Here is a 26,854-nt window from a genome sequence, read left to right as displayed (position 1 = left end):
TATAAAGTAGAATATACTTATATAAAAATCTGAAAGGATTTTTTTTTTATAATAATAACGAAAAGGATTTTTAATGATATTATACTTTTATAATGCATGTAAAATCTGAAAGGGGCATATATAAAGTAGAATATTGAAAGAAAAAAAACGGAGGAAAAAGAAGATATAAAGGTGAAGAGAGAAAATTTAGATTGAATATAAAAATAAATATCAAAAAAATGTGTGTGAAATTGATAAAGTAAATATATAATTTAACATTGATAATATAACCGAATTTTAAAATGTTGGATAAAGTTATCAATATAATCTAGTTTTATATTATATTATATTAGATTACATGTCTAAAGATAATTAAATACAAAAGAAAATAGAAAGAGACAAGTTATAAATATCGAGATTATCAATGTCTTTTACTTAGTTTTAATAATCACTTAATATCTGTCGTGGTTTTACAAAAAATAAACAAATATTAAGTTAAATTAAGTGGTTTGTGCATAATATAAAAAGTTAGAGGTCATGAGTTCAAATCTCGTATTTGACTTTTTTATTTACTATTTAAAACTGATAAAAATAAAAATAAAACAAATGTCCACGTAGAAAAATGATGACGTGGCAAATGAAGTGTCACATGAACACTAAAAAATATATATTTAATTAAATGTAAATATATCTAAAATAACATTAAAATTACAAAAAAAAAATAAAAATTCACCGAAGCAAAAAGATTACTTGACATGAAAAGAAAGGCGTCGCCTAGGAAAAAAAACTACCATCTCTTAGTTATATAGAGAGATTAGGCGAATTTGCTTTTGGTTTACTAGTTTTTAATAAATTTTACCGGTCATTTGTATTATTTTGAAATTATATTGGTCATCCTTACTTTTAAAATTGTTTGTAAAACAAATTGTATTTTTGGTCTCTGTATTATCACACCAGCTTCAAGTTTCATATAAACGTATGCAAAGTGGTGTTTGTGGTTCCTGTGGTATCGCACCCTTTGCATCCTTGAGATTTAGAATCCCATTTATGTAATACTTTTACTGGTAGGGAAATGATAGATCTTTTTAAACTTTAGCCTAATAATTCTCCTAATTAATTTAAATTTTGACATATGTAATCTATTTATTCTCTTTTCTCATCTCATCCATTGAATTTACACGTCATGATTCTATGAATTAGAAGGATTATTGAGAAGATGAATTAAGCGGATTTATCAACTAGAGGACGGGCTGCTTGATTGACTCATTAATTTAATATGCAGAATAAAGTAATGGTACTTTAGTCGCTATCAATCAACTAAGCATGATATAACATCCAAAGTCAATCTAAGCTAAGCACAAACTCAGAAAGATAATTAAATTAAAAAAAAAAAACAAAGAAAAAGAAAAATGAGCCACCTTATCTTATAATTCACTCAGACTTCATTCTTGAGTTTTTTTTTTAAAAGAAAAATAAAGGGAAAGATATAAATTTTTACTTTTTTGCATTCTTGAATTTTTTTTTTCAAGAGAAAAGAAAGTGGAAGGAAGGAAAAATCAGGGTTTTTTCCTCCAAAAGTTTTCTGGCCATTTTGGCCTGATTTGGATGGAAAAGAAAGTGGAAGGGTAATTACAGGTGGAAGGGGTGGTTGCAGGTGGCTGTTTCAGGCAAGGGATGGTTGCAGGTGGTGGTTTTAGGCGGTGGTTGCAGGTGGTGGTTTCAGGCGGTGGTTGCAGGTGGCGGTTTTAGGTGGTTGCAGGTGGCGGTTGCAGGTGGTTATTGCAGGGAAGGGGGGTTGCAAGTAGTGGTTGCAGGTGGAAGGGAGTGGTTGCAGGCGGAAGGGAGTGGTTGCAGGCGGGTTTCTTTTAGTTTCCTTTCAAACTTGGGAATGACTTTTTTAAATGTAATCTTTTATCCTTTCCTCCCCTATCCAATCTTCTCTTTTCTTTTCTTTTAATAAAAACTCAAGAATGCAGTGTTAACCGAAAGTATTGAAAATTAAACATATTTTGTGTCATTTTAAAACCTCAACCACATTTAATTAAGTTAGTAGATAATGAATAACTCAATAAAAAGCAATGTTATATCATAAGTTATTACACATATATTATTATTTCTAACAGGTTTTATGGATTATGATGAATAAGTATTATTTTTATATATACGAATAATAACAATATGTTATAAATTATAAATACCGGTGAAAATAAAGTCTTCCAGTGAAGCAGGTTTGAGTCATGCAGATGAGACAGAGTGTTATCTCAATTGACGTGTCTTCGGGCGGTTTAGTTGGGAGTTTTTCCTCCTACTAGGTATTGAGGGTGAGGGGGCTCTCTAGCGCGGACGCGGTTAAAACAACGTAAACTAGATCTCCTGTTACGAGCGAATGATCCACACCTTTTTAAAAAAAAAACATTAGTCCTGATCGTTTAGTGGGCAACTAGAATACTTAATTAACATCATAATTAAAATTATAGCAGAAGGTTAATTTTCAATGAATTTTTTATTATGAATAATCAAAGAATTACAAAGAATAAAATAAAATAAAATGGTTCAAAGACTAATTCTAATCTTAAAATACTCTTCACTATGTATTATGTTTGATAAGATACCAAACACTGTTGACAACATGATAAAGAGAGTTCTTAAAAACAATGTTCGAAAAACACAAAGTTACAAAAACATTATTCTTCGTGAAACAATTGAACGAACACTTTTATTTAATTATTGACTTTCTTTTATAAACAAAGATTCACTTCGGGGTGAGTGAAAGTCACTAATCAAAGACTGATTTGACAAATGCATGTTCTGACAATGCGTCTCATTCCTTTATGTTCTTTTTGTCTTATCCTAAAGATAAAAACTCTTTGTCTGCGTTCATGAGCACTTGTTGATGTCTTGATGAATCAACATTGTTCTTAAAAGAATGTTGTATTCTCATATTCTTCTAAGTCTCATGCTACTTGTTCATCAGTAACTATCGGGTAAAATTGCTGATGAACATTTGTCGTATCTTCAAGTTATATTTTAAACTTAAAACTAAGTTCATTTATCTTTAAATTCTCTTATGTTAACTTTCTTTTTTAATTTCAGTTGACTGTCTTTTGCTTTAAATAATTGATTATATTAATTTTTATTGTTAAAACACACTTAAGAGTTTGTTTAACTAATTAAACTTTAAATCTTATTATGAGACTAACAATAGATACTTATGATAACAATAAATATACATATTAAAAGAAATTTAACATAAGATTTTTAATTATATTAGGAATTTCTATTACTATATTAATTAATTAGAAGTTTTAATAATTTAATTAAGGTATTTAAAAGGTTGGATTCTTGAATATAACTTTAAAGGAATATGTGTGATTTAAATAAAACATCACTTATCGATCATAAGATATCTCAATTTTGTTTTAGTAAATTGGTAGATATACTCTTTATTTTGCTTAAATACAGGGATAGTGTAACGCCATGCTTTATAACTTTGAAACAACTAATTAGTATTGATGCTTATTTATAAATTTTGAAGTCATGAACTTTTCTTTAAAAAAAAGGTTTATCGTTACGTTTATGAAAATTCGTTTTTTTTATAATTATTTTGATTAAATGGTAAAAAAAAATATAATAGTGATCTTGATTAAATAACTTCAAAATTTTATTTTTTTTTTGACAAAGGTCAAGTCAATAACTTAAAAAAAAAAGGCTAACTAAGATAAAATATATTGATATGAGAAAAATTATCTTATTGTTTAAAAGAGATTATTTATCAAATTTATTTCTCACACACGCAAAACACATATAGTACAACGTTCAAATAAAAACAAAAAAAATACTCGTATACAATTATTTCTTTAAATAAAAAGAGGAGGTTACCAAATATTGGATTTTTCTTCTAAGGCATCCAATTATAAAATTTATTTATAAGCCACTCAAATATGTATTTTATTTTGTTCATACCAATTTCAACTTATATCTAAAAAGAAGAAGGATAATGTGGGGAACCCTAGCCTTAGTATCATAATTGGATTCGATTCACCCCCTTATGACATATGATGTCGATACAATACCTCCATCTTAATCTCTACATGATCTGAGCACCTCAAAGGATTGAACCCACGCCTTTAGAACTTCACATGTGGGTCTAGATTTCACCGGTAACAGATACCTTAAAGGAATTGTTTTTTGTGTCAATGGGAATTGAACTTGAGACCTTAAAGTTACTAAATATTTTCCTTGCCATCAGGCTAACTCTTTTTTTAATATATCAACTTACATCTTATAAACATTAAATTTAAATTACAATTTTTTAAACTTTTTATAGAGTTACAATAACATCGATTGGTATTAAAATGTGTAATATCTATAATATATTATTTTTACAGATAGAGTTCAAAATTTTAATGTGAGTTTTTTCGCTAGTGAAGTTATAATTAGATAGTATTAACTTTTCGATTTGAAACTGAACTTGTTAACGACTCTAACATTTTGTCCTCTAACCTTTCAAAGGAACAAAACTCCACCCAAGTCGTTCAAAATGAAAAATCCAATCAGTTGAATAGTACGTTTCTACAAAAAGAAAGATGACAAGGGAAATTTTCAAAATTATTTGGATAAACCAATAATTGTTACTTATATATGTCCATTATCCAATGAACATAATAATTTTGATTGTAAGAAGCAAAATTTTGATTCATGAATCATTGAACATGGTTCTATAGTTGACAACCACATAATGATAAATAAAGGGTTGTGACGATCATCACTTATAACTAACATATGTTTATATGAATGGATTAAAGTTAAAAGTTATGACATTATATAAGTCACTTTCAATTAAGCTAACAAACATATAACATCACATATGAAGAGTAGTTAACAAGCCTCCAAACACAAATTCAAAAAAACATGACCCATTTCATTTACTAACATTAATGATTAGAAAGAAAAAAATAAAGATATTTATGGAGGCTACCATAAAAGAGAAAATTTGGCAACATTAAAATTAGATACTCATAATAATCATTTTTTCACAAAGTAAAAAAAAAACAAAACAGCCAGACAAAAAGCGAGGTAAATCCGGAGGAATCATTTTAGAAACACAACTAAATGACTAGTATTATGTTTTTATTTATTTAATTTAAAAACAAAACAAAGAAACCAAAAAAAACTACAACCTTTTTATTACACACATACACACTTCTCACTGCCTTTTTTCTTCAATTTCAATGTAACCAAAAACAAAAAAAAAATCTTATTTTCCCTCCCCAATTCGAAACACATTTCAATTAAAACCCTAATTTATATACACATACATATATAGATACATATATTTGTAAGTATATGTAGTAAGTGAATCTGTGAGATCTGCAGTAGAGCATTGGAAAAATGTCTGGTGGTGGAGTTGATATGCATCTGAAGAAAGAGTTAACTCAGATTCGGAAAGCGAAAGGAGCTCGAGCTCTTCGAGATCCTGGAACGACGTCGTCTTGGCGGTCGCCTCTCAGTTCGTCTAGATCCATGGCCTTAGTTGCTTCTTCTTCAAACTCTGTTAGTAATAATAATATTAATCATTATAATCATCATTATTATAATAATAATATAAATGATAATAATAATAATATTGTTTTTACTAGTAGTAGTAGTAGAAATGATAATGATAATAGAAATGGTTTAAATATTAGTGATGATTATAATAATATTATTGGAAATGACAATGTAGGTGTTGATGTTAATGTTAATGTTAATGTTAGTGGTAGTAGTAATAATAATAATGTCGGAAATAATGTTGGGAATAATGTTGGGAATAGGAGGAAAGAGAAGAAGGTGTTTTTGTATAATTGGAAAACGCAGAGATCCGAGAGTGAGAGGAGTGTTTCGGTTAATGGGGGGTCGAGGAATTATCAAGAAAGAAGTAACGTAGATGACGGAATAGGTGATGGGCACGAGAGTGTTGATGATAGTCTAAGTGATGCGAGAAACGACGGTGATTTGAGAAGTGATACGGGTGGTGAGGATCATAAGTATGGTAAGATGTTTGGTAGTTGTAAAGATGCGGGAAATGTTAATACGACGCCACAGGTTAGGAGAGCGTCGTTGATGAAGAAGAAGCAGAAGAAAATGGGGCATTCGTCGCATTCGTCTACTGCTGCTTTGAAACTTCAACTGCAGAGACAGTTGAATATGGTTGAACAGTATGATGATGTTAAGGCGGATGATTTGGTTGTGAACAGGAATTCGGTGACGTCGCCGTTGTTGTCTAGGATTAAGTCGTCTAAGTTGTTGAAAGGTGGTAGTAGGAAAGATGATTCGTCTTATTGTTATAGCACACCGGCATTGTCCACAAGTTCGTTTAATAAATATTGGGTTAAGAATCCAAGTACAGTTGGGTCATGGGATGCGACGACGGGATCTTTTCTTGATGGGGATGAAGGAATGGATGATGACGACGACGATGATGATCAGTTGGGTTTACCGGGTCGTGGGGGATGTGGGATTCCTTGTTACTGGTCATCCTCTAAGAGAAGTACCCCGAAACGAGGTGGTTGTGGTAGTTGTTACTCTCCATCGTTTTCTGATACGTTAAGACGAAAAGGGAGCAGCATGTTATGTGGGAGCCAAACCAATTATCATGGGCGACGACATGCATCATCTGTGGGTGCTTATAAGAAGAAGAGGTTTCCCCACAAGACATCCCACATTCCGTTGCTAACAAATGGTGCTGATAGCATAGACCGTTCTTCTGTTGGGACAGATGATGAGCTTTCAACTAACTATGGTGAGATCGATTTAGAAGCTTCGAGTCGATTAGATGGAAGGAGATGGTCAACGAGTTACAAAAGTCAAGAGGGGTTGGAACTCGTAGCTCTAAATGGGGAATTGGAAGGGGGTTCTCCTTCATCTGTTGATAATAGCAATTGTTTTAGCTATAAGTATAAGCCCGTGTTCTTTGAAGATATAGTCGGTCAAAATGTTGCTGTCCAGTCCCTTGTGAATTCCATAATTAGGGGAAGAATTGCGCCTATTTATTTATTCCAAGGTCCCCGTGGAACTGGGAAAACATCAACTGCTAGGATTTTTGCTGCAGCCTTAAATTGTCTTGCCTCTGGAGACACGAGACCTTGTGGGATTTGCAAGGAGTGTGCTGAATTTATATCAGGAAAGAGTCGGGTCATTACTGAAATGGACGGGTCCAATCAGAAGGGGATTGATAAAGTTAGGATTTTAATGAAGAAACTTCAAATAGGTCCTTCTACGTCAACCTTTATAAGGCACGAGGTTTATGTTATTGATGAATGTCACTTATTACCATCTAAGTTATGGTTGGCATTCCAGAAGATTCTTGAGCAACCACCACCAAGTGTTGTGTTCATCTTTATAACTACTGATCTGGATAATGTGCCACGTGCTGTTTTGTCGAGGTGCCAAAAGTATATTTTCAGTAAAATTAAAGATAGTGACATAGTTAACAGGTTAAGGAAAATTTCAGAAGAGGAGAATTTGGATGTTGAATCAGATGCTTTAGATCTGATTGCTCTGAATGTAGAGGGTTCACTTCGGGATGCAGAAACTATGTTGGATCAGTTGAGTTTATTAGGAAAAAGGATCACTTCTGATCTGGTGAATGAACTTGTGAGTTTCCTTTCCTGAACTACCAGTTTTCCTCATCTTCTATAGTAAATGGATGTGGCAAAATGGGCGGATCTGGGGGTTGTATACATGAAAAACAGGTTTTGTCCAATTTTATAAAGTTTAGTTTTATAACTAACTGTTGTACAAACTTTATTATTTCACTACAAATCTAGCTCAGAAATTTTTTATGTATAAAAGGAAGTGCACTTTTAGTGACTTCCAGCAGGTTCCATTGTTGACTAGTGTTTTTGTGTATTTATTTGATTTACTTGCTTGACCTGCTATAGATAACATAAGAAATCTGTCAAAATTGCCAACTCTGATTATAGACACGGTGGATGTTTTAGAGTCTTCCGTTTGCTTTTATAACTCTTTGGAGTTCTAACTGTAGATGGGAGTTGTGTCGGATGATAAATTACTCGAACTTTTGGAGTTAGCAATGTCATCAAACACAGCAGAAACAGTAAAAAGAGCCAGAGAACTAATGGATCTGGGAGTTGACCCTATGGTTTTGATGTCTCAAATGGCTACACTTATTATGGATATTATTGCTGGAACGTATCAAGTTGTTGATACCAGATACGGCGACTCGATATTTGATGGTAGAAGCTGTAAGTTCTCAACTTTTCTTATTTAGAAAGTTTAATGTCAAGAGCTTTTATACAGTATTGCATATGCCTCGGTCTTGCTGGTCCTGTTCCAATAGTATGGTAGCAACATATGTGTTCAATAATAAGTAGTACCTATAATGCATTGGCAAATGATTGCTTGATCATATATTTGATAAAAATTATTGGGTGTATAAGGTCATGCTTAAACCAAATTATAAATCCATAGGTAAAGGAACGCTATTGAATATCCAAACACTATCATGAGATAAAACATTTATTAAGACTCAACTTTAGGGTTTAAACAAAAAAATGAGACGAGTTTTGCTCATTTCTCTTGGTACATATCTCCCCTTCGATTTGATATCATATATGACTATCTACAAAAGTGTTGTCTCCTGAACTGCCACTCATTATTTATAATGATCTCTTTTAAGTATGCTCTATACATGTGTCCTTTCTTAATCTTTCACATACATATACGCATGCATATTTTTCAATGGCCAAATATCCACGGCCATAGATCATTATGCATTTTGGTATAAGTGCAAAAAATGATTGAGTGTGTTATAAAATAGCTCTTGATAATTTGATACATATCAATGAAATTGGAGTCATATGCTGTGTATTTTTGGCAGCACAACAGACTTCAAGAATAATGACGGTAGTATCAGTTACTGACAAGTTTTTCTAAAATTACCTGAGATCTTGTTCAATATGTGATCTTCACCATGCCTGCTTTTGTTAATTTAAAAGTCAATGCCATGATTTTCTTGATCGAGGACTTTGTCCTTGGTCATCACTTGATCAAAGAGTTGGCAAAATTGAGCCATCTATATAATTGTGGGCCATTGCGGGTTAATTTTATATCTAACAGGTTAAATAGGTAACTTGAAAAGGGTTAAAATTGGTAAAAAAAAAATTGGTCAGATTGTTTTTTTTACCAGAAAAATATTTGTTCCAAAAATTAGATTTTAGTGAAATAATGTGATTTTGGTAATCATATTCAGTTATTTAGCATACCAACTATAATGATAAATTTAGTCTAGGGGCACATAAAGTGTTTTTGGTCAACAACTCAATACGACCTAACCTGTTTCGCCTGTACCAAGTTTTACCTGATTTGACTTATTACCCAAGCAGCCCCTTTTTGCCATCTCTAATATTTTTTTTTTGTGTGTGTGTGTATACCACATTTTTGGAGAAAATTTGCAGCTACAAGTTAGATAACTCGACTTTTATTAGACTAGATTGATGATGGTTATGTTTGTTCACTCACATACCATTTTAACTTTTTTACATTGACCAATTAATATATTTCTTTTTTGCTAATTATGAATATGGATGTTTGCAATATTTTCCAGTAACTGAATCTGAACTGGAGAGATTAAAGCAGGCGTTGAAACTTCTTTCCGAGTCTGAGAAACAATTGAGGCTATCTAGTGAACGATCAACTTGGTTCACAGCAACCCTTTTGCAGCTTGGCTCCGTCCCATCAGCAGACCCTACTCCTTCAGGAAGCAGTAGAAGACAAAGCTCTAGAACAACTGATGATGACCCATCTGCTACTTTTAAAGATATTTATTTCCAAAAACAGAAGACGGATTCTCAGTATACACCCCAAAAGTCTACTCCTACGTACCCCCCTAAACCCAATTATAGAAAATCAACCAGCCCAGAAGATGCATTGCTACCAATGAGGCAAATCTTGAATGGGGATGGCCCATCTGTGTTGCATAATGATGTCATTGTTGGAAATAGTATACCAAAACGTAGCAATGCAAACATATTGGATGATATATGGGTCCGTTGCATTGATAAATGCCATTCTAAAACTCTGAGGCAGCTGCTACATACTCACGGGAACCTTGTTTCTATATCTGAAGATAGAGGTAATCATCTGTCTTCATGCACTTTAGTTATTGGTAGCAAATTAGATGGTAGAGATGGGTGGGTAACGGGTCAAAAGTAGTCTTGTAACGTTGGGTTGACCTGAAAGTTTTTTTGTGCAAAGTTTATTACGGATAATTAGGGTGTTAATATGATTGCAAAAGTTATTACTCATAATAATTTACATTAATTCAGTCTTCAATACTAGTCTGAGAAATTTTTGACCATTAACCCATAATGAGATAAAACCATACTGGGTTGAAACCCATTCATAAAGGGGCTGAAGTTGTCAGGTCTTCGTATTTGGATATCATGTTCATCTTTGATGGATGTTCAGTTATTACATTCTGATCAGTTACCTATGAGCAGTCCATCAGATGAGTATGTGAGTAAGCAACAAAGTACTAGATAAGGCGGATTTAGCATCTGATACCTTCTCATACCATGTCCCCCACACATGTGGACAACCCAGAAAGTAACTAAAAAAGCAACGAGGGAGTAGAGAGCTCCCAAACATTGGTTTATACTTTTTTAGAGTTGGGAAAATGGATGCTTTGAGTGAATCCGGTAACATGTCAACATGGGTAATTTTGTACTACAGGTCAACTGGTTACCTACAGACATTCTCTTGTGGTATTGTCCATTTTCATCAAATTATAAGCAACTAGTATGGTACATCTGATTATAAATATTTTAATATTACAATAAATATCTAACGTTGACTAAATAGATTAGAATGTTATAAGAATATGAATAGATTATGGGCTAGTTAAAACCCATATGGCCTGATTTATCTGTAAACTAGTCATGTAGGACTATATTAGAGGGGGCAAGATTTGGTAGCATGTCAACAATTATATTTTTTTGCGCTAGCAAAAACGGATGATGTTGATCTGCAAAACTTGTCTTTATCTAAAACTTATATATGATACTGTATTAAGTTAAACATTTATGGTTATATTAAGTATACTTTTACCATCACAATAGTAATCTCATAAATGATGGTTTCTCTGTCCTTTGTGCAATGTAATTAGGCTTAATATATTCATCTTGCAGGTGTTCTTGTTGCTTATATTGTCTTTCGAGATAAAGATATCAAAAGCAGGGCTGAACGGTTTCTTAGCAGTATTACAAACTCATTTGAGATTGTACTTCATCGCAATATAGAAGTTAGAATCGTATTACAATCTGATGATGGGACTACTCTGAAAACAGGAGAACCAGTTGCACCAACAAATGGTTTGACACAAGAAACATCAATGAATGATACAAAAGGGAGAAAAGTAGGAAATCCAGTTCAAAGAATAGAATCAATTATACATGAGCAAAGGTTAGAAACTGCATGGTTACAAACTGCAGAAAAAGGCACTCCTGGATCATTAAATCGATTGAAACCTGAGAGGAACCAAGTCTTACCACAAGATGGAAGTGGTCAAATGGCATCAATGGAGACATCACAGCAGCAATGGGAAGATGAGCTGACTCGCGAACTCAATCTTTTGAAGATGAATGATGGGAAGACCCTTTCAAAGGAACATAATATATCACCAAGTTTGCTGCATGATAGCAAATTAGCTGCTAAGTACAGCAAAGAAAGCATGTGAGTCGTCAACAATCTTGCTCTTTTAATTTGAAAAATTGCATGTGCCAGGAATGTACTTTGAGTTGATTTTAACTTTAGGGAATATACTTTTCATAGTAGAGGTAGCAAGACGGGCGGGTCACTTGGGCTAAGTAGCGTCTAAAAAAGTGGGTCCTTTGGCCTCATCAATGTCACTATTAATTTTTAGCGATGCCTTATTGGTCTCACCCATGCACCCTTCACTTTTCAAGCACTAGTGAATGAGGTTTGCTATATTTCTTAAGAAGTTTGTGTTAGTGTTTTCTGATGATAGTTTAGTCTACTGCAATTCTTGTAACGTTGGCCCTTAATATGTTCACCTCTGAAAGTTTGTGTTAGTGTTTTCTTTCTTTCTTTCTTTTTTTTTTTATTGAAAGTAAATTCATTTCAGGTGCAGTTTGGCCTTTTTCTTTTTGCATTATCAATTTGATTTGGATAGCATACACATGAGTCAATACAACTTATGCGAAGATTGTTAAAATTCTTTGGTTTTTCTTATATAGGGGATACGAGTCTGGAACTGGAGGTGGTGGTTGTTTCTGCTGGAATAAACCCAGGCAGAACCGCAGGGGGAAGGTAAACTTTTGAAAAACTCTCCGCAATAAAGATCTTTAAAGGAAGTAGAATGGGTGCACTTTTGGTGGCAAAATGAGCTGCTGGGGTTCTAACATATGTGCTGTCTATTTTTATTTTCTTTTCAAATAGTTTACATGTTCAAAAATGATTATAAACTATTCTCACAATAATGATACAACCTTTTTCTTTTCTTTTTATAATTAAAAAATCAAAATCTTTACCTGTGTCGTGTAGTAGCCTGTACATCACAAGGTTGAAGTTGCCCCCGGTAGAGTGCACCAATTCTCTTTGTAACCAATAAACATCGGTAACCGTCATATGTTGTAAACAGATGAAACCCGGAACCCCAGTTGGTCCACGCAGAGGTGCTAAGTTTTCATTGTTCGGAGAGTGTGGGAAGTCAGGAAGGACAGAGCATAGACCTAGAAGGTGATAGTAAAAACTAAAAATTTCGTCGTCGTCGTTTATATTTTTAATATTTTCTAATTTATTGTTCTTGTAGCTGTAACGGGAGGTACTTGTAAAGTTTTTCTTTTTTTCAACAACTGGATTTCTGCATTTGTCCAATTTTTTTCCTGGGAGAAATAAAGGTGAAGAGGGATTATTCTTTCTTCCCTTCCCTATCAATTTACATTTACAATTACAATTTACACACAATTACTGGCATTTTCGTGATACTTTATAGTAATAGTGAAATTTTTTTATGTATATTTCTATCTATTTATTCCAGTTCTTGGCAAATGTATGTCAAAGAATTTTAAATTAACAAATTTAATCAAAACTAGAGCATCAATGAGCAATTTGGGAAATGGAAATGATATATACTCTCTAAAAACTTCCTAATAATATGATTATTACACTTGATGCAATCAAATAGTGAGATTATGAGAGATCATTAATCGACTACATTTCTCATTAGTCAAAGTAAAAAGAAGCCGCAACTCGATGAATAAATTTGAAATGCAAGCTTTTTGTGACGGATTGAGGGATATCTTATTTATTTATTTTTATTAAATAATTAGCTTAGTGTTTGTAAAACAAAGTAATATGTGTATATATTGTGATGTGAATATGTGATATATGTGATATGCAATTCGGAAACCAAAATTAATTGCTTTCCAATTTCATCCGTGCATACTAGCTAGTAGACTAATGTAGTACTTAGTAATGTTTATTCAAATGACTTAGGAATCAAACCAGACACAATTACAAGAAGAAGCTTGTAAGTTGTAATTAGTTCACATCTTGATTAATCAAGCTCGGAAGTCTTAAAACTTCATAAGAACCATACCCTGTCCTTTACCTCTCTGATGTGCACTGTACGTCATTTCCCACTTGAGTAAACGGGGTTCACGGTTCAAACGAAAAGCTCCATACAAGTGGCGGCGCCACATCTTTAATTAGCCTCCATTAATCTCCGCTAACACATTACAGAAGAGATCCACATCACACGGAAGCATAATTGGACCATCAAAGTGTATACTATATTCAGATTCTGCATCCTCTAGAAGCATAATGAACGACGGATGGTTAACACATTTTGTCTTAATAGCAAACCGTTGTTTATCTGGTCCAACGTAGACAGGAAAGAAACCTTCGGGTGTCTTTTCCATGTCCTCTCCAATACTACCCCATGATTTGCTTTTCATCAAGCTACCAGTAACGCCGTCTTTCTTGTGATGTCTGAAAGATCGACACCTTTTCCATGTCTTGGCAAGAAAGTTCTTCTTTGCATTATCGCGCTTGACTGATTCCATTATATTCACGTACGTACACACACACACACACGTACTTGATAATGAACTTGTATGCTACTTTTACACCGTACATTCGTCTAAAAAAATATACAAAGTAAAGAGATTCTATTGATGGGATTTGTAATGTAAATAGAATTAGAAAAGTTGAATTATATATCCTCTATCGTAGGCTAAATCAAAACATGGTTGTGTTTCTATTGCTATGATGGACATTTGTAATATTGGTGTGTGAAAAATGGAAAGGATTTTATAGAATATATATATATGTTGGAAAAAGAAAATAGGTTGACACCTGAACAGGGTAGTACCTCGTTCATTCGAGTGGCATGACCTTACATAACATTATATTATAACTCCTGTTATTGTCAAAAATATTATTTTACTTTAGCTATTATTTTTTATATATTCGTTTCAACCATCATGAAAAAAGCCGTTTTATATGTATATGAAAAAGACCGTTTTATATCTTTACTCCCTTTAAAATAAAATGCCCTTTTTCCATTTTTAGTAATTTTTGTCTTTGAATTATCAGAATTGCCCTTGACATTTTATGCTTATTCCATCTAATAATGTATGACGTATCTATACTATTATATAAAAAATATTCACTACTCTTTTAAATCAAATACTATTTAGATCAGATACCTAAACGCATCTGCCACCATCAACGATCGCCGCCGCCGTTACCATCCGTCGATGCCACCACATCACTCTCATTGTCATCGTCGCCGCATTGCGCTGATATCATGCTCGTTTCTATGAAAGAAGCTGTCGTTTGCACCAGAAACATGTCTTTTGTTATTATTATTATTATCTATTTTATAATTAGCATTATCTTTTAATTATTTTAATATCAACAGTTAAATGACTTATTGATGAACTAGATTTTTATTCCCACGCGTTGCCACGGGAACGATTTTTTTCTATCCTCATGCATAAAACTCTATTATATGTGTTTGAAAAAGAAAGACCAAATATTCAAAGGCAATACATTTTGACAAAAGGAATAGTTATAACTTTTATTAACATGACCAAGAAAAAAACTTTAGTAAAAACATGCTTACACACAGAATGGATGTTGGCTGGAGATAATAAATGAAATTAACATACTAATAATAAATGAAATTAACATACTAATACGTGAATTAAAGAAGACACATTAGAAGTTAGTGGCAAAGAAAACCGAAGCTCACTATAGGTTAGTGGCAATAGAAAAACCAAAGTTTGTTGGTCATTTTAAAGAAAAGAGAATTAAAGGGGCCAAAGGTGAAAAAGAAAAAAAAAAAAGAAAGAATTGATAGCCAAATTAAAAAACCAAAACTTATTAAAGTTTGGTGGCAAAAATTGAAAAACCCAAAGTTTGTTGGTCAAAGTTAGAAAACCCAAAAGATGATTATAAATTGAGCCACCTTTAATTGTTATAAATATTATAAATATAATAAAAGTTTTGTAGCGACATTCGGATACATTACGGTTTTTTAAAATTAAAGAAGAGAAAAGTAATGCGGGGGCTCGAGCCAACTAGTTAGTTACTCTAATAAAAGAATAGGTTGTGAATAGTGATTTTTATTTTTTTGTGCCAATAAACATTACATAAGTTATATATTTAATGAACAGATAAACAAAACAAAATTGAAGATAGATGGAGTAGTAAGCTTCCTTCTCTGCATACAAAAGGTTGTAGGTTTGAATTTAGTAGCACCTACACTTTTTATTTTTCCTTCTTATTTTCTGAAATTACATAAAGCCCCCTCATTTTTGGAGGAATGTTTACCAACAGCCCTCTTATACTTTTTTATTCATTTTAGACCCTTAAAGTTTATATCTCATGGACAAGTGCAAAAATGCCAGAAGAATGGAGACTTAGCAAGGTCATACCGATCTATAAGAACAAGGGGGACGTGCAGAGTTGTAGCAACTATAGGGGCATTAAACTCCTAAGTCATACCATGAAGCTATGGGAGAGAGTGATAGAGATCACGCTTAGAAGGGTTACAAAGGTGGCAGAGAACCAATTCGGTTTTATGTCAGGTAGGTCGACAATGGAGGCTATTCATATCACCAGAAGCCTTATGGAGAAGTATAGGGAAAGACAAAAAGCGCTACATTGTGCCTTCCTAGATTTGGAAAAGGCATACGATAGTGTACCACGACAGCTGATTTGGAGGACGCTACAAGCGAAAGGGGTTACCGGGAGATACATTAGGGTTATTAGGGATATGTACGATAGGGCGAGGACCGGTGTTCGAACCCCTGTGGGGAACACCGAACTTTTCTCGGTAAATATGGGCCTACACCAGGGTTCGGCGCTTAGCCCATACCTTTTCACGTTGATCCTTGACGAACTGTCCAGGGGCCTATAGGAGGAACTACCGTGGTGTATGATTTTTGCCGATGACATTGCGCTGATAGCGAGATCGACGGAGGAACTAAACCAGAGGCTAGAGAAATGGAGAGAAGCCCTTAAAGACCATGGTTTGTGCGTGAGCCGAGAGAAGACAGAATACCTTAGATGTGACTTCGATAACCAGGAGATAAGACAAAATGGGGATGAGGTTATTAGCATTGGGGGCCGCATATTGCGACCGAAGGAGTCTTTTAGATACCTGGGATCAGTGATACACAAATCGGGTGGGATAGACGAAGACGTGACACATCGAATCCAAGCAGGATGGATGAAGTGGAGAGCAGCTACGGGAGTCATGTGCGACAAGAGGATCCCGCTAAAGCTGAAAGGGAAGTTCTATAGAGTGGCTATTAGACCGGCTATGCTATACGGGTCAGAATGTTGGGCGATGACGAAAGCCCAAACGGCTCGAGTAGAGGTGGCTGAGATGAGGATGTTAAGGTGGACTTGCGAGAAGACCTTAGCAGACAGGATCCCGACGGGAGTTTTTAGAACAGAACTTGAAGTAGGGACCATCATTAACAAGCTAAGGGAAGAGCGCTTGAGATGGTTTGGCCATGTTAGGAGAAGGGATGAAACTGCACCACTAAGGAGAGCGGATTCTATTCACGTGGAGGGCATACGAAGAAGGGGACGACCAAAGATGAGGTGGGAGGATCGATTAGCGAATGATCTAATTGAACTTGGCATGTCGGAGGACATGACGTCGGATAGGACGGCATGGAGAACTAGGATTAGAGTAGAATAGTAGGGTAGGGTAGGACTTTTGGGCGACCTAGATAGTCTTCTTTTCCTATATTGCCTTGCCAAAGGAGGTTTGTGAGGGTTTGACCTAGAAAAGTGGTTTAGCTACGCTACATAAGACTTCGACGTGACAGGAAGAGTGGTAGGTAGATGGAGGTGGAAGTACGGAATTTCGAATGCGTTAGAGGAGCTTCCAGGTAGAGGTAGTGGAATGCGAGGGTAAGGCATATGAGTTTTAGATTAAGTAGACTTTTTATTTAGACTTTGGTTCTCTGTGACCTCTCGTAGGGGTTTTTGTCCTTGAGTCTCGAGAGGCCTAAACCGAGGGGGGAGGTTACTCTTGTGTTTGATTCCCCCAAGATGACTGTCGGAGGACATGACCAATGAGAGTTTATCTAGAGGACTAGGGGTTTAGGACTAGTTTATTGGTTTAGAAGAGTAGGTGAGAGGATTAGGATTAGGATAGCTAGGTGGCCTAAGGTCCTTTTTTCCATAGGTTGTTTAGAAGTAGTTACTGCCTTGGCTCAATCGGGATCTTTTCAGGTTTTGTCATTTCTTATTTATTTGTATGTTTGTCATGTTGTTTCCCACTACTTGTTCGAGTTACGTATTAGTTTGCTACTTTTATGTTGTTTTAATATGCCCAATATGGTTGCTTTCGTATTTGTGTTTGTAATTGTATTATCAAACATGTTTCTAAGATATCGGTAGGACGGATGAGTGATAAACGTTCGACCCGCATAGTAGTCGGACCCAACAGACAGGTATTTCTTATTTTCAGATTCTCGGCAGACAGGTATGAGTTTCTAAACATTTCTCATTTTCCGTTTTGCACTCCTTTGTGACCGGAGGTCCCTATGGAAGCAGTCTCTCTACCTTTGTGTAGAGGTAAGACCTCATACCCCGCGCAGGGATTGGGTCCTGTTGTTGTTGTTGCTGTTGGAATGACATGTATTTTATAACTTTTTTACTATAATTTTTATACTTCATAAAAATGACACATGAGTTGTAACTTATTTTTTTTCTTCACATTTATTTTATACATTTAGTCTTAACTTTTGTTTAACTTTTTGCTTCTTTGTCTTGTATTTTACTATTTTCTTTATACTTTATAACATTATTTTTTTTGTAGCATTTTTTTCAACATTATGTTTTATTTAATATTTCATTTGTATATTCACAGTTTTTAAATTTTTTGTTTTCTACAATGTTTTTAACAAAGTTTTAGCTATTTTTTTTTGTAACATTTTGTTTTACATATATGTTATTCAATTTTCTTTTTGTTGTAAGTTCTTTATTCTCTTTTGACTTTTGAGTTTTTTTTTTAAAAGTTATTTTATAAACGAATAGCATTTGATATGTGACAACGTTATGTATTTTACCAATTGTTTTTATATTGAGTTAAATAGATACCACCTGTTCTTTTGAAAAAGTTTATGGTTTCATTCCTGGCACTCAGCACATGCCTTTGATCAACACCGGTTCCGTCACTTTTACCCATACACATAAACGCTCTTCTAAAACTCAGGCTACCTAGTTGACAATAAATAGAATGAAGATCAAGGTTATAAAAACATAAAGTTTGATTGAATGTATTAAGTTTTCAATTATTAAGTAAAATTAAACAATGACATATATTTTTATATCTATCTTAGCTATATTGTATTATATTATACTTTTAGTATAATATAGATACTTAATAGCTATGTTATATGAAGAGTATGAGTTTACTAAACGTTGGGTGTGCCACTCATTACTATATGATTTTATATGTTGAACTTTAAAAGATAGTCGTTAAACCAACCAAACCAAACAGACCTAATTGGTTTTGGTTTGTTTGGTTTAACACAACAATATAGACGGTTTGGTTTGAAAAAGTTAAACCATTGATATTGGTTTGGTCAATATTTCAAGTTAAAATAGCTCAATCTTCACCAAGCACATAAAATGTCTGTCGATACCGTTCACAATTACAACTCTATAATTATTTTTATCTCTATACTTAATGTAATATCAACTTTTAAATAATAGTAGATACTTTTATACACTTAACATGTGTGGTTTGTACATTGACATAATTGTATGGGTTTATTGCATAAGAATGTAATAAACTTTACTCGTTTTGTTATTGTGTGCATCTAACTTGAAAAACCTCCATGACTTTTAACTCTTAGAGTGTTTGTAATGGTGTTTGTGTGGACAAGGCGGAAGGCTTCCACCTCCGGGTTGTCGTGGTTGTCTATTATAAGAGGTGGTGTGGTAATGGTGTGGAAGGCTCAAGGTGCGTGTATCCGCCTTGGAAAGAGTTGGGTGGTTGTGGTGTGGTTAATTTTTTATTATTTTCTTTTGTTTTTGATTGGTTATTATAATATCGTGGGGTATAGTTTTTGGAGTTATTGTTATTAAAGTTGTGTGGTTGTGGTGGAGTGATGATGTGACACTACCACCTTGGTGTGATAACAATACCATTAATAATGTTGTTAGGGTTTAATATTGAAACTGCAATCTGCTATTAAAATTTGTCATATATTAAATTATTTTGTCATAAAATTCAAAAGTGAACCTTTTATGTATAATGCATTTTTATATGTGTGTAATAACTTGTGATGTACGGAAACGACAGTTAGGGTGGAGTACCTGTTTCGTGGACGCAATGGGCACGAATACATGTAGGATTCGCCTTTTAAACGTTTCTTACACGTTTTGAGTTATGAGGGAACATTTCATTCAAGTTTCCTAAACGTTTCTATTGAATTTTAAGGTTTTAATGTATGTAGTTAATAGTAGCCATAATTGCAGGTCTTTGAGGTTGAGTGAAGAAGATAAAATGATGAGTATCAAAGAAAATGTCATTATTGGAACTTTATAAAGTTGTCTTATTATTGGTGATATATATCTCAATTACCATATATACCCTTATTCTTTATTTGGTTTTACAAATGATACTTTACACTATATGATAAATTAGTTTGGATATATATTAGTTTGAAATGTGCTATATATTTTTAATTATATATATATATATAGGGAGACAATCAAATAAGAACAGTTTTAAAATAAGAACGGTGAGAACACCTTAAAAACATTATTTTGATGCATTAAAAGTCTATAAAACTAACATAGTGCAAAACTAATTATCATTATTTAAGTGTTTAACAACACATTGATTCATCAAAATCGAAAAAATCACGTTTTTTGTTGGATGCATCATTTTGATGAATATGCATCCAAGATGGATGCACAAAACAAAAAACATGATTATTTCGATTTTGACGGATGAATTTGTTGTTAAACACTTACATAAAGATAATTAGTTATGCACTATGTTAGTTTTATGGACTTTTAATGCATCAAAATGATGTTTTTAAGGTGTTCTCACCGTTCTTATTTTAAGAGTGTTCTCACCGGAGTATATATATATAAATATATATATATATATATATATATGTGGATGGTAATATAAGGCTGTCGGTTATTTAATCTTAGGTGTGGAACACTCACATACTAATTTTTTAAACCATAAATATCATGTGAAGCCAATCATTTATTTATTAAACAAGAAATAATAAAATATTAGTATGTGAGAGGTTCCACACATAAACTTAGGTGCCAGACAGTCTTATATTCCCTTTTCCCTATATATATTTGTATTATATTATATATGTTACATTAAATTAAATTTTATTATAATGAAGAGTGATTTGTTGAGTCTTTATATTATATAATATAATATATATTTTCATTATACATATAATCCAATTATATACGTATATATATCTTTGGTATTTTCTTTATATATTTTTTGTTTTTTTATATTTTTTTATTTCCGTATATTTACCATACCCGTATCTTAAATGTTTGAGTTTTGTTATTCCTCGTTCCCGTATCATCCTTGTACCCCATTGTTGTACACGTATTTGTGCAGGTTATAATGAGTTATTAACTATTATTTAGGGTTGTTTATTATATGAGATTAGTACTTTAGAATGTAAAGTGCATTCAACTTCAATCCTATGCATTATATGTCATAAATTTGGTTATTATATTTTTATATGTACCTGACCAATTAGAAACTTACAAACTACCAACGTGACACTGAATGTATGAAAGGACTCAACCAAAAATACAACAAGAAATGAAAGTAGACAAAAAGACACTACTTATCTAGAATAATGGTCATAAAGTGTACATTAGTTAAAAAGAGACTACTTGATGTGAAATTTCTATGAAATACTCAGAGTTAGACTGAGTCAACTCACAAAACACAAGCACAACGGAATTAAAACTATTTTTGTAAGATTTTCTGGGTTTTGTAACAAAAGCACACCCAAGCTAACTATGAGAAAAAATAGTACAACAACAATGAAGCAGTGAAATTAAACTGAAACAAGAACAAATAAACAATGATAGATAAGAATTTAATACTTGACTCGTAAAGGACTGAACCACCAGAATCAAATACAAGAAACACTCCAAAACCACCACTATATTTGATAAAGGCTGAGCCACCACAAATACAAAAAAAGGAATTCAGCTCTATCTAACTTTCATAAACTCACTCTGTCTTTTTACAATAAAAGGCAACCTCTATTTATAGAGGAAATACAAGAGACAGTGAATATTCTACCCTAAACAACTAGTATAAGGTTGTTATAAATCAACCAATAGGAATAGAGAACACAATCTGAAGTTGTAGGGTAGTGGAAGGTTCTCTCTCTGCTCCCCACTTCTATTCTTCTTCTCCCACGATCACGTGTCACCAAAACAAGACAAAAACACAAAACTGAATTCTTATCCTTATCCAGAATCATCTAGAATAGACACACACACGTGCTAACCACATGACTTGACCTGGTTATTGAAAGCATCAAAATAGATAAGTGTTTGAAAATCCCAGGCTGATTCAGCTCCAAGCTGACTCTGCCCAAGCTGACCCAGACTGGTCGTCCCAAGTTGACTCTTCTTCCAAGCTGACCTAGATTGGACGAATTTGCGAGTTGATCTTCAAACTTCCCCCGCATTTCAGTCTTCTTTTTTAAGTAAGGTGAATCCTATGAGGTAGATAGGATCACCAATCATCTTCCCAAAGTGTGCCATCGAGGGAAACATCATCATGGCCTGAGCTGACTCTGTCTGAACTGAGTTCAGTGCAACTCAGGGGCATTTTCGTATCATTTACCTAGGGTAATAGTCTTAAAGTATACAACAGTCCAAAAAGAGACTAAATACTGAAAGGAGTCTACCCAAGACTCATTCTAAATATGCCAAAACAAATTTGCAGGCCTAAACAAGGCGAAATCAGAGAACCAAACCTTTCAAAAGCTTGCATTAACTAAAATGTACATTCTTTCATAAATTGGGTTATTACCCGTTTTGTCCAACGACCCAAAACAACATTTTGATCTTTAGTTTAAAACTAGTAAAATGACCCGCGCGTTGCTGCGGAGGAAAACTAAAATAAGATTTTTTCTTGTTTCTAGAATGGTAAGTTTGAATTAAGCTAACATACACTAATTTATAAAAACCAATTTTTTGAAAATCTCTATCTTCATTTTTTAGAGGTGTTTGCAATATGTATTACTCGTATATATTATGCGTCATCATCAGTGCGTAGTTAGTTAAGAAGAAACATTATGTATTTTGTATTACGATAATGATACGTTATTTGTATGTACATTTTTACGCATGATACCATCATACTTTTATGTATTATTTTTAGTTGATGATATTCTAGAGATCATTTTAGATCAAGATGCGTAAATAAAAGTATTCATGTTTGTCATACGTCATTCAATCCATGGTTTCGAAGGAAATATAGACTTTTACCATTATTAACGAATCTTGAATTAGCTCAAACAATCAGCCCATCAAAAGCCCATTCTTTATAATCTATTAAGTTAAAAAAAAAAAAAAAGGATAAGTTAAACCCGTTGTTAAGTAGTAGAGGTGGGTTTCTCACTTTGTGTCACGTGTCTGGATCACCTACCCACCGAATGTATCTACTTTTGTATCTATTCTTTCATCTTCCTCTTTATTGTATGTCCTTTCTTTCTGCTCACAAACATAAACAAATTCAAAAAGTATTTCAAGACGTATATTCGACTAAATAACAAATGACTAAACAATCTTTCTGTATATTTGCTAAAGATTGCAAAGTCATCATTGTTTCACAAACAATATCCCGTTAACATGCAGAAATTTTCGAGATCCTCTTTATCTATTCTCCGCTACAATGGCCAGAAAAAAAGAGAGACAGACGGAATTAGTTTCGGGAATATGGTGCCAGCATAAGAAACCCCTTTTTTTCGTTCGATCTGAAAATTTTATGTAGAAAAAAGGGTTTTAAAGGATGTAGGCGGTCGTGTTTCGTCACCGGTGTTATATATCCAGTACGTGGCTGGCGATGATGGTGTATATTGTAATGGTTGTTGGTTTTTGGTTGCCGATGTTATGGATCCGGCTGTTTTCACGGGCGGTTTAAAGGTTGTTGGCGGTGGTTTTTGGTCGCCGATGTTATAGATTCGGATGGGATGGTGACCGACGGTGGTGGTCAAAGTTCTTAGACGGTGGTTTTTGTGGTGGTAAGCTAGGCGGGCGGTGGTGGTGGATGTATATGGTTGAAAGAGATTGAGTCTAGAAAGTATGAAATGGAAAAAGTTAGTGGTGAAAGTTTAAATGCCAGAAGTAAGAGGACCTGAGATGTAATATGCATAAATATATATATGTAATGAGAGTTGTAACTTATGCATATATAATGTAGGTTGTACTTTGTGCATACCAACTTGTAAAAAACAGGTTGGTTTTTAGCATATAGGGTAAAAGAGAACTTTACCAAATCCACATTAAACAATATACAACCAACAAGTTTAAAACTACAATCGTTGTACCAAGGGCCATGAACGAGGTGAGATCACTAGATGTTTATCAATTACCATTCTTTCGCATATGCCCAAACTACCTTCAATCACTAACCACTTCAAAGCACTACTAGTCAATCACTTGTTCCCACTTTCAAGACAAATAAAAAATAAACAACTAAAGGAATAAGCTTTCTTCTTAGTGAGTGCACTTATATACAAATATACTAAAGGAATAAGCTTTCTTTTTAGTGAGTGTATTTATATAGAAATATACACATATTGAAAACAATATATTAGGATGAGATGCGTAACCTATATTACCACAATAACATCTCATCCACATGCACCATCATATCGACCCAAAATATATGAAACCATGAAATCAATCAAACAAATAAACATGCCATCCAATATTCAAATCACATTGTCATACCCAATACGGTCTTACAACATCCTATCTGTATACCCATCACCATACTATGGGTCTGAAATCTTACATCTTTACACTATTATGCAATATATATTTCTATACAATTAAGCAATCAACTAAACATTTCATTCACATCCAAATCACAGTACCATACCCCGTATGGTCTTTCATAATATGTCACATCTCGTATGGTCTTTCTCCCATCATCTAAATACGACGTATAGATTCCACCATGATTACGTAACTGACCCAACATGTGAATAATCATATTTAAAAATACTCACTTCAATGACGAACAACCAAGTCCACGATGATCACATGAACATCAATTATCATTTTCAACCTAACGATAATCACAACATGTATATAAAGCCATTTGGTAACCCATTACATACAAGAATATCTATCCATAGCCACTAATTTCATTAACATTCTTTTTACCCATTTAATTCCAACTATATTATTTAGTTGGTTCATTTCATGTCCACAACAATATGACCATGTCATCCTATTACTCAAAATCAATCATTTCTTATCTTAACCATGAAGGTAAAAAACAACACTTTTATCAAAACCTTCATGCAATTAAATAAAGACACATTTACAAGTTGAAAATTGAAGAAGCAATAACCAAATCATCATCCCACTATAAAAATCCCCAATTTATCAAATTATAAGAACCCTAGATTGAATTTAATTAAAATGATATATTTTCCTAAAATCCCCAAAATTAGTTTCTCCTAAGAACCCTTATTTCAATTAACAAAATATACATATCATACCTAAAGAAATAATAACTAGATTAGGGTTGAAAAAGACACTAGCTTTTCTTCTTTCTTGTTTCTTGAAAATGTCAATACACACATACATGCCCACACAATCTTTCAATTTATCTTTGTTAAAATTTCTTAAACTTTATCCTATTATTAATGCTTTGAATGTTTTCTTGAATATAAATGTAAGTAATAGGAAGTATGTGGAAATATGACTAAACAAGAAATAGTTGTATGACATCTTCATATAACTCCACGCCCTTGGCAAGATTAAGAGCGTAAATTACCCGCTAATCATTAAGTTTCTAATTAAAACAATGATTTTTCTTAAATTTAAACTAGCACTGTACCCGCGCTATGCGGCGGTGGTCGTGGCGGCGACGGTATGATGGTTGGACGACTGTTGGTGGTGGAGCGGCGGTGAGTTGTGTATATAATTGATGTAAAAGGTTAATGGACATATTTTAAATGATAAAGGACTGACAGTGTAATTTAATCATTAATGCTAAAAGAATAGTGTATATAAAAGTATTTTAAGGGGTGTTAAGTGAAAATATTACATATTTTCAACATTACCAAAAATAAAAAGGGTTATTCTTTTTATAATACTAGCATGGTACCCGCGCGTTGCGGCGGGATACCATGGTAAAGCCTTTTCATGTCTTGATTAACAAATAAAAATAAACGTTGACAATCAATTAAACAATAGCATACGATGGATAACGTAGATGTAACAACGACCAATGTTAATCTAAAAATAGTAGAAATTTAAAAATCTCCAACAAAAATCTATATACACAACCTGCAACTTAGATGTAAAATTAAATATGTATTAGAAAACTCATGCAGAAACAGATCCTGGTTTCAGTAACATATCCAACTCAGCTCAACACAATGGGGACGAATAATTTACTGAAAAGACAAATCGAAATTCACATTAGTTAGGCATTCATGTTATCACCAGAAGCTTCGATGACATTAGTGTTGATATGGTTTGATGATGAACCCATTGTTACGTTGATGTTTTTTTTGATGATTTGAGTTTGAACTTGCAATTGTGTTTGCTTTTACGTGAATGTGTTTTCAAGTGTTTATATAGTTGTGTATGCATTAGTGTATGAACTTGCAATAATAGGAAATGATTTAAGCAATTAAAACTTAATTTGTTAGCTGTAAAAAAGATATGGAGGGAATTAGTTGATGTAAGCATTTGAAAACTGAGAGTTGGTAAAGATCTTCTGTCTCCAAGAATTGATTTGATTGGGTTTTTTTTTTATGATAGGATTTGTTTTTAATGCAAACAAAATAAATCACTTCATCAACTCATGAGATAGAATCCAGTGACACAAACATATGACCTCTAGTCTTCACATTGCATCAACTCATGCTATATAATATATAGAACTTTAGAACTTAAAGTATAAAAAAACATATAAAAACGAAAATATATTAATTTCACCGTTAATTAGATATGTTAAATTTGTTATCATGAAAATTGCTTTTTTTTTTACAAAAAATTGGCAGAACATGTTTGGCGGGAAAAAAAGATTTAGAAACACAATTTCTAGCTAACA

The 26,854-nt window shown here is 33.3% G+C and overlaps 2 protein-coding genes across 2 annotated transcripts; one reads left to right on the top strand and one right to left on the bottom strand.

Moving 5' to 3' along the window:
* The first annotated feature begins 5,198 nt into the window (after nucleotides 1-5,198).
* Nucleotides 5,199-12,975, top strand: LOC122592792 (protein STICHEL-like). Its single transcript, XM_043765106.1, has 6 exons — nucleotides 5,199-7,614; nucleotides 8,006-8,225; nucleotides 9,587-10,114; nucleotides 11,169-11,712; nucleotides 12,237-12,309; nucleotides 12,641-12,975. Exons 1-6 carry the CDS (start codon nucleotides 5,371-5,373, stop codon nucleotides 12,740-12,742), a joined length of 3,711 nt encoding a protein of 1,236 aa, XP_043621041.1. The 5' UTR covers nucleotides 5,199-5,370; the 3' UTR covers nucleotides 12,743-12,975.
* Nucleotides 12,976-13,709: 734 nt separating this feature from the next.
* LOC122591728 (auxin-responsive protein SAUR71-like) lies at nucleotides 13,710-14,066 on the bottom strand. Its single transcript, XM_043763975.1, has one exon. The coding sequence runs from the start codon at nucleotides 14,064-14,066 to the stop codon at nucleotides 13,710-13,712; it is 357 nt and encodes a 118-aa protein (XP_043619910.1).
* Nucleotides 14,067-26,854: the final 12,788 nt, after the last annotated feature.

Source organism: Erigeron canadensis, chromosome 3 (assembly GCF_010389155.1).
Source record: "Erigeron canadensis isolate Cc75 chromosome 3, C_canadensis_v1, whole genome shotgun sequence".
NCBI classification, from domain to species: Eukaryota; Viridiplantae; Streptophyta; class Magnoliopsida; order Asterales; family Asteraceae; genus Erigeron; species Erigeron canadensis.
The sequence above is the reverse complement of the archived record's forward strand: the minus strand, read 5'-3'. Positions and strand labels throughout refer to the sequence as shown.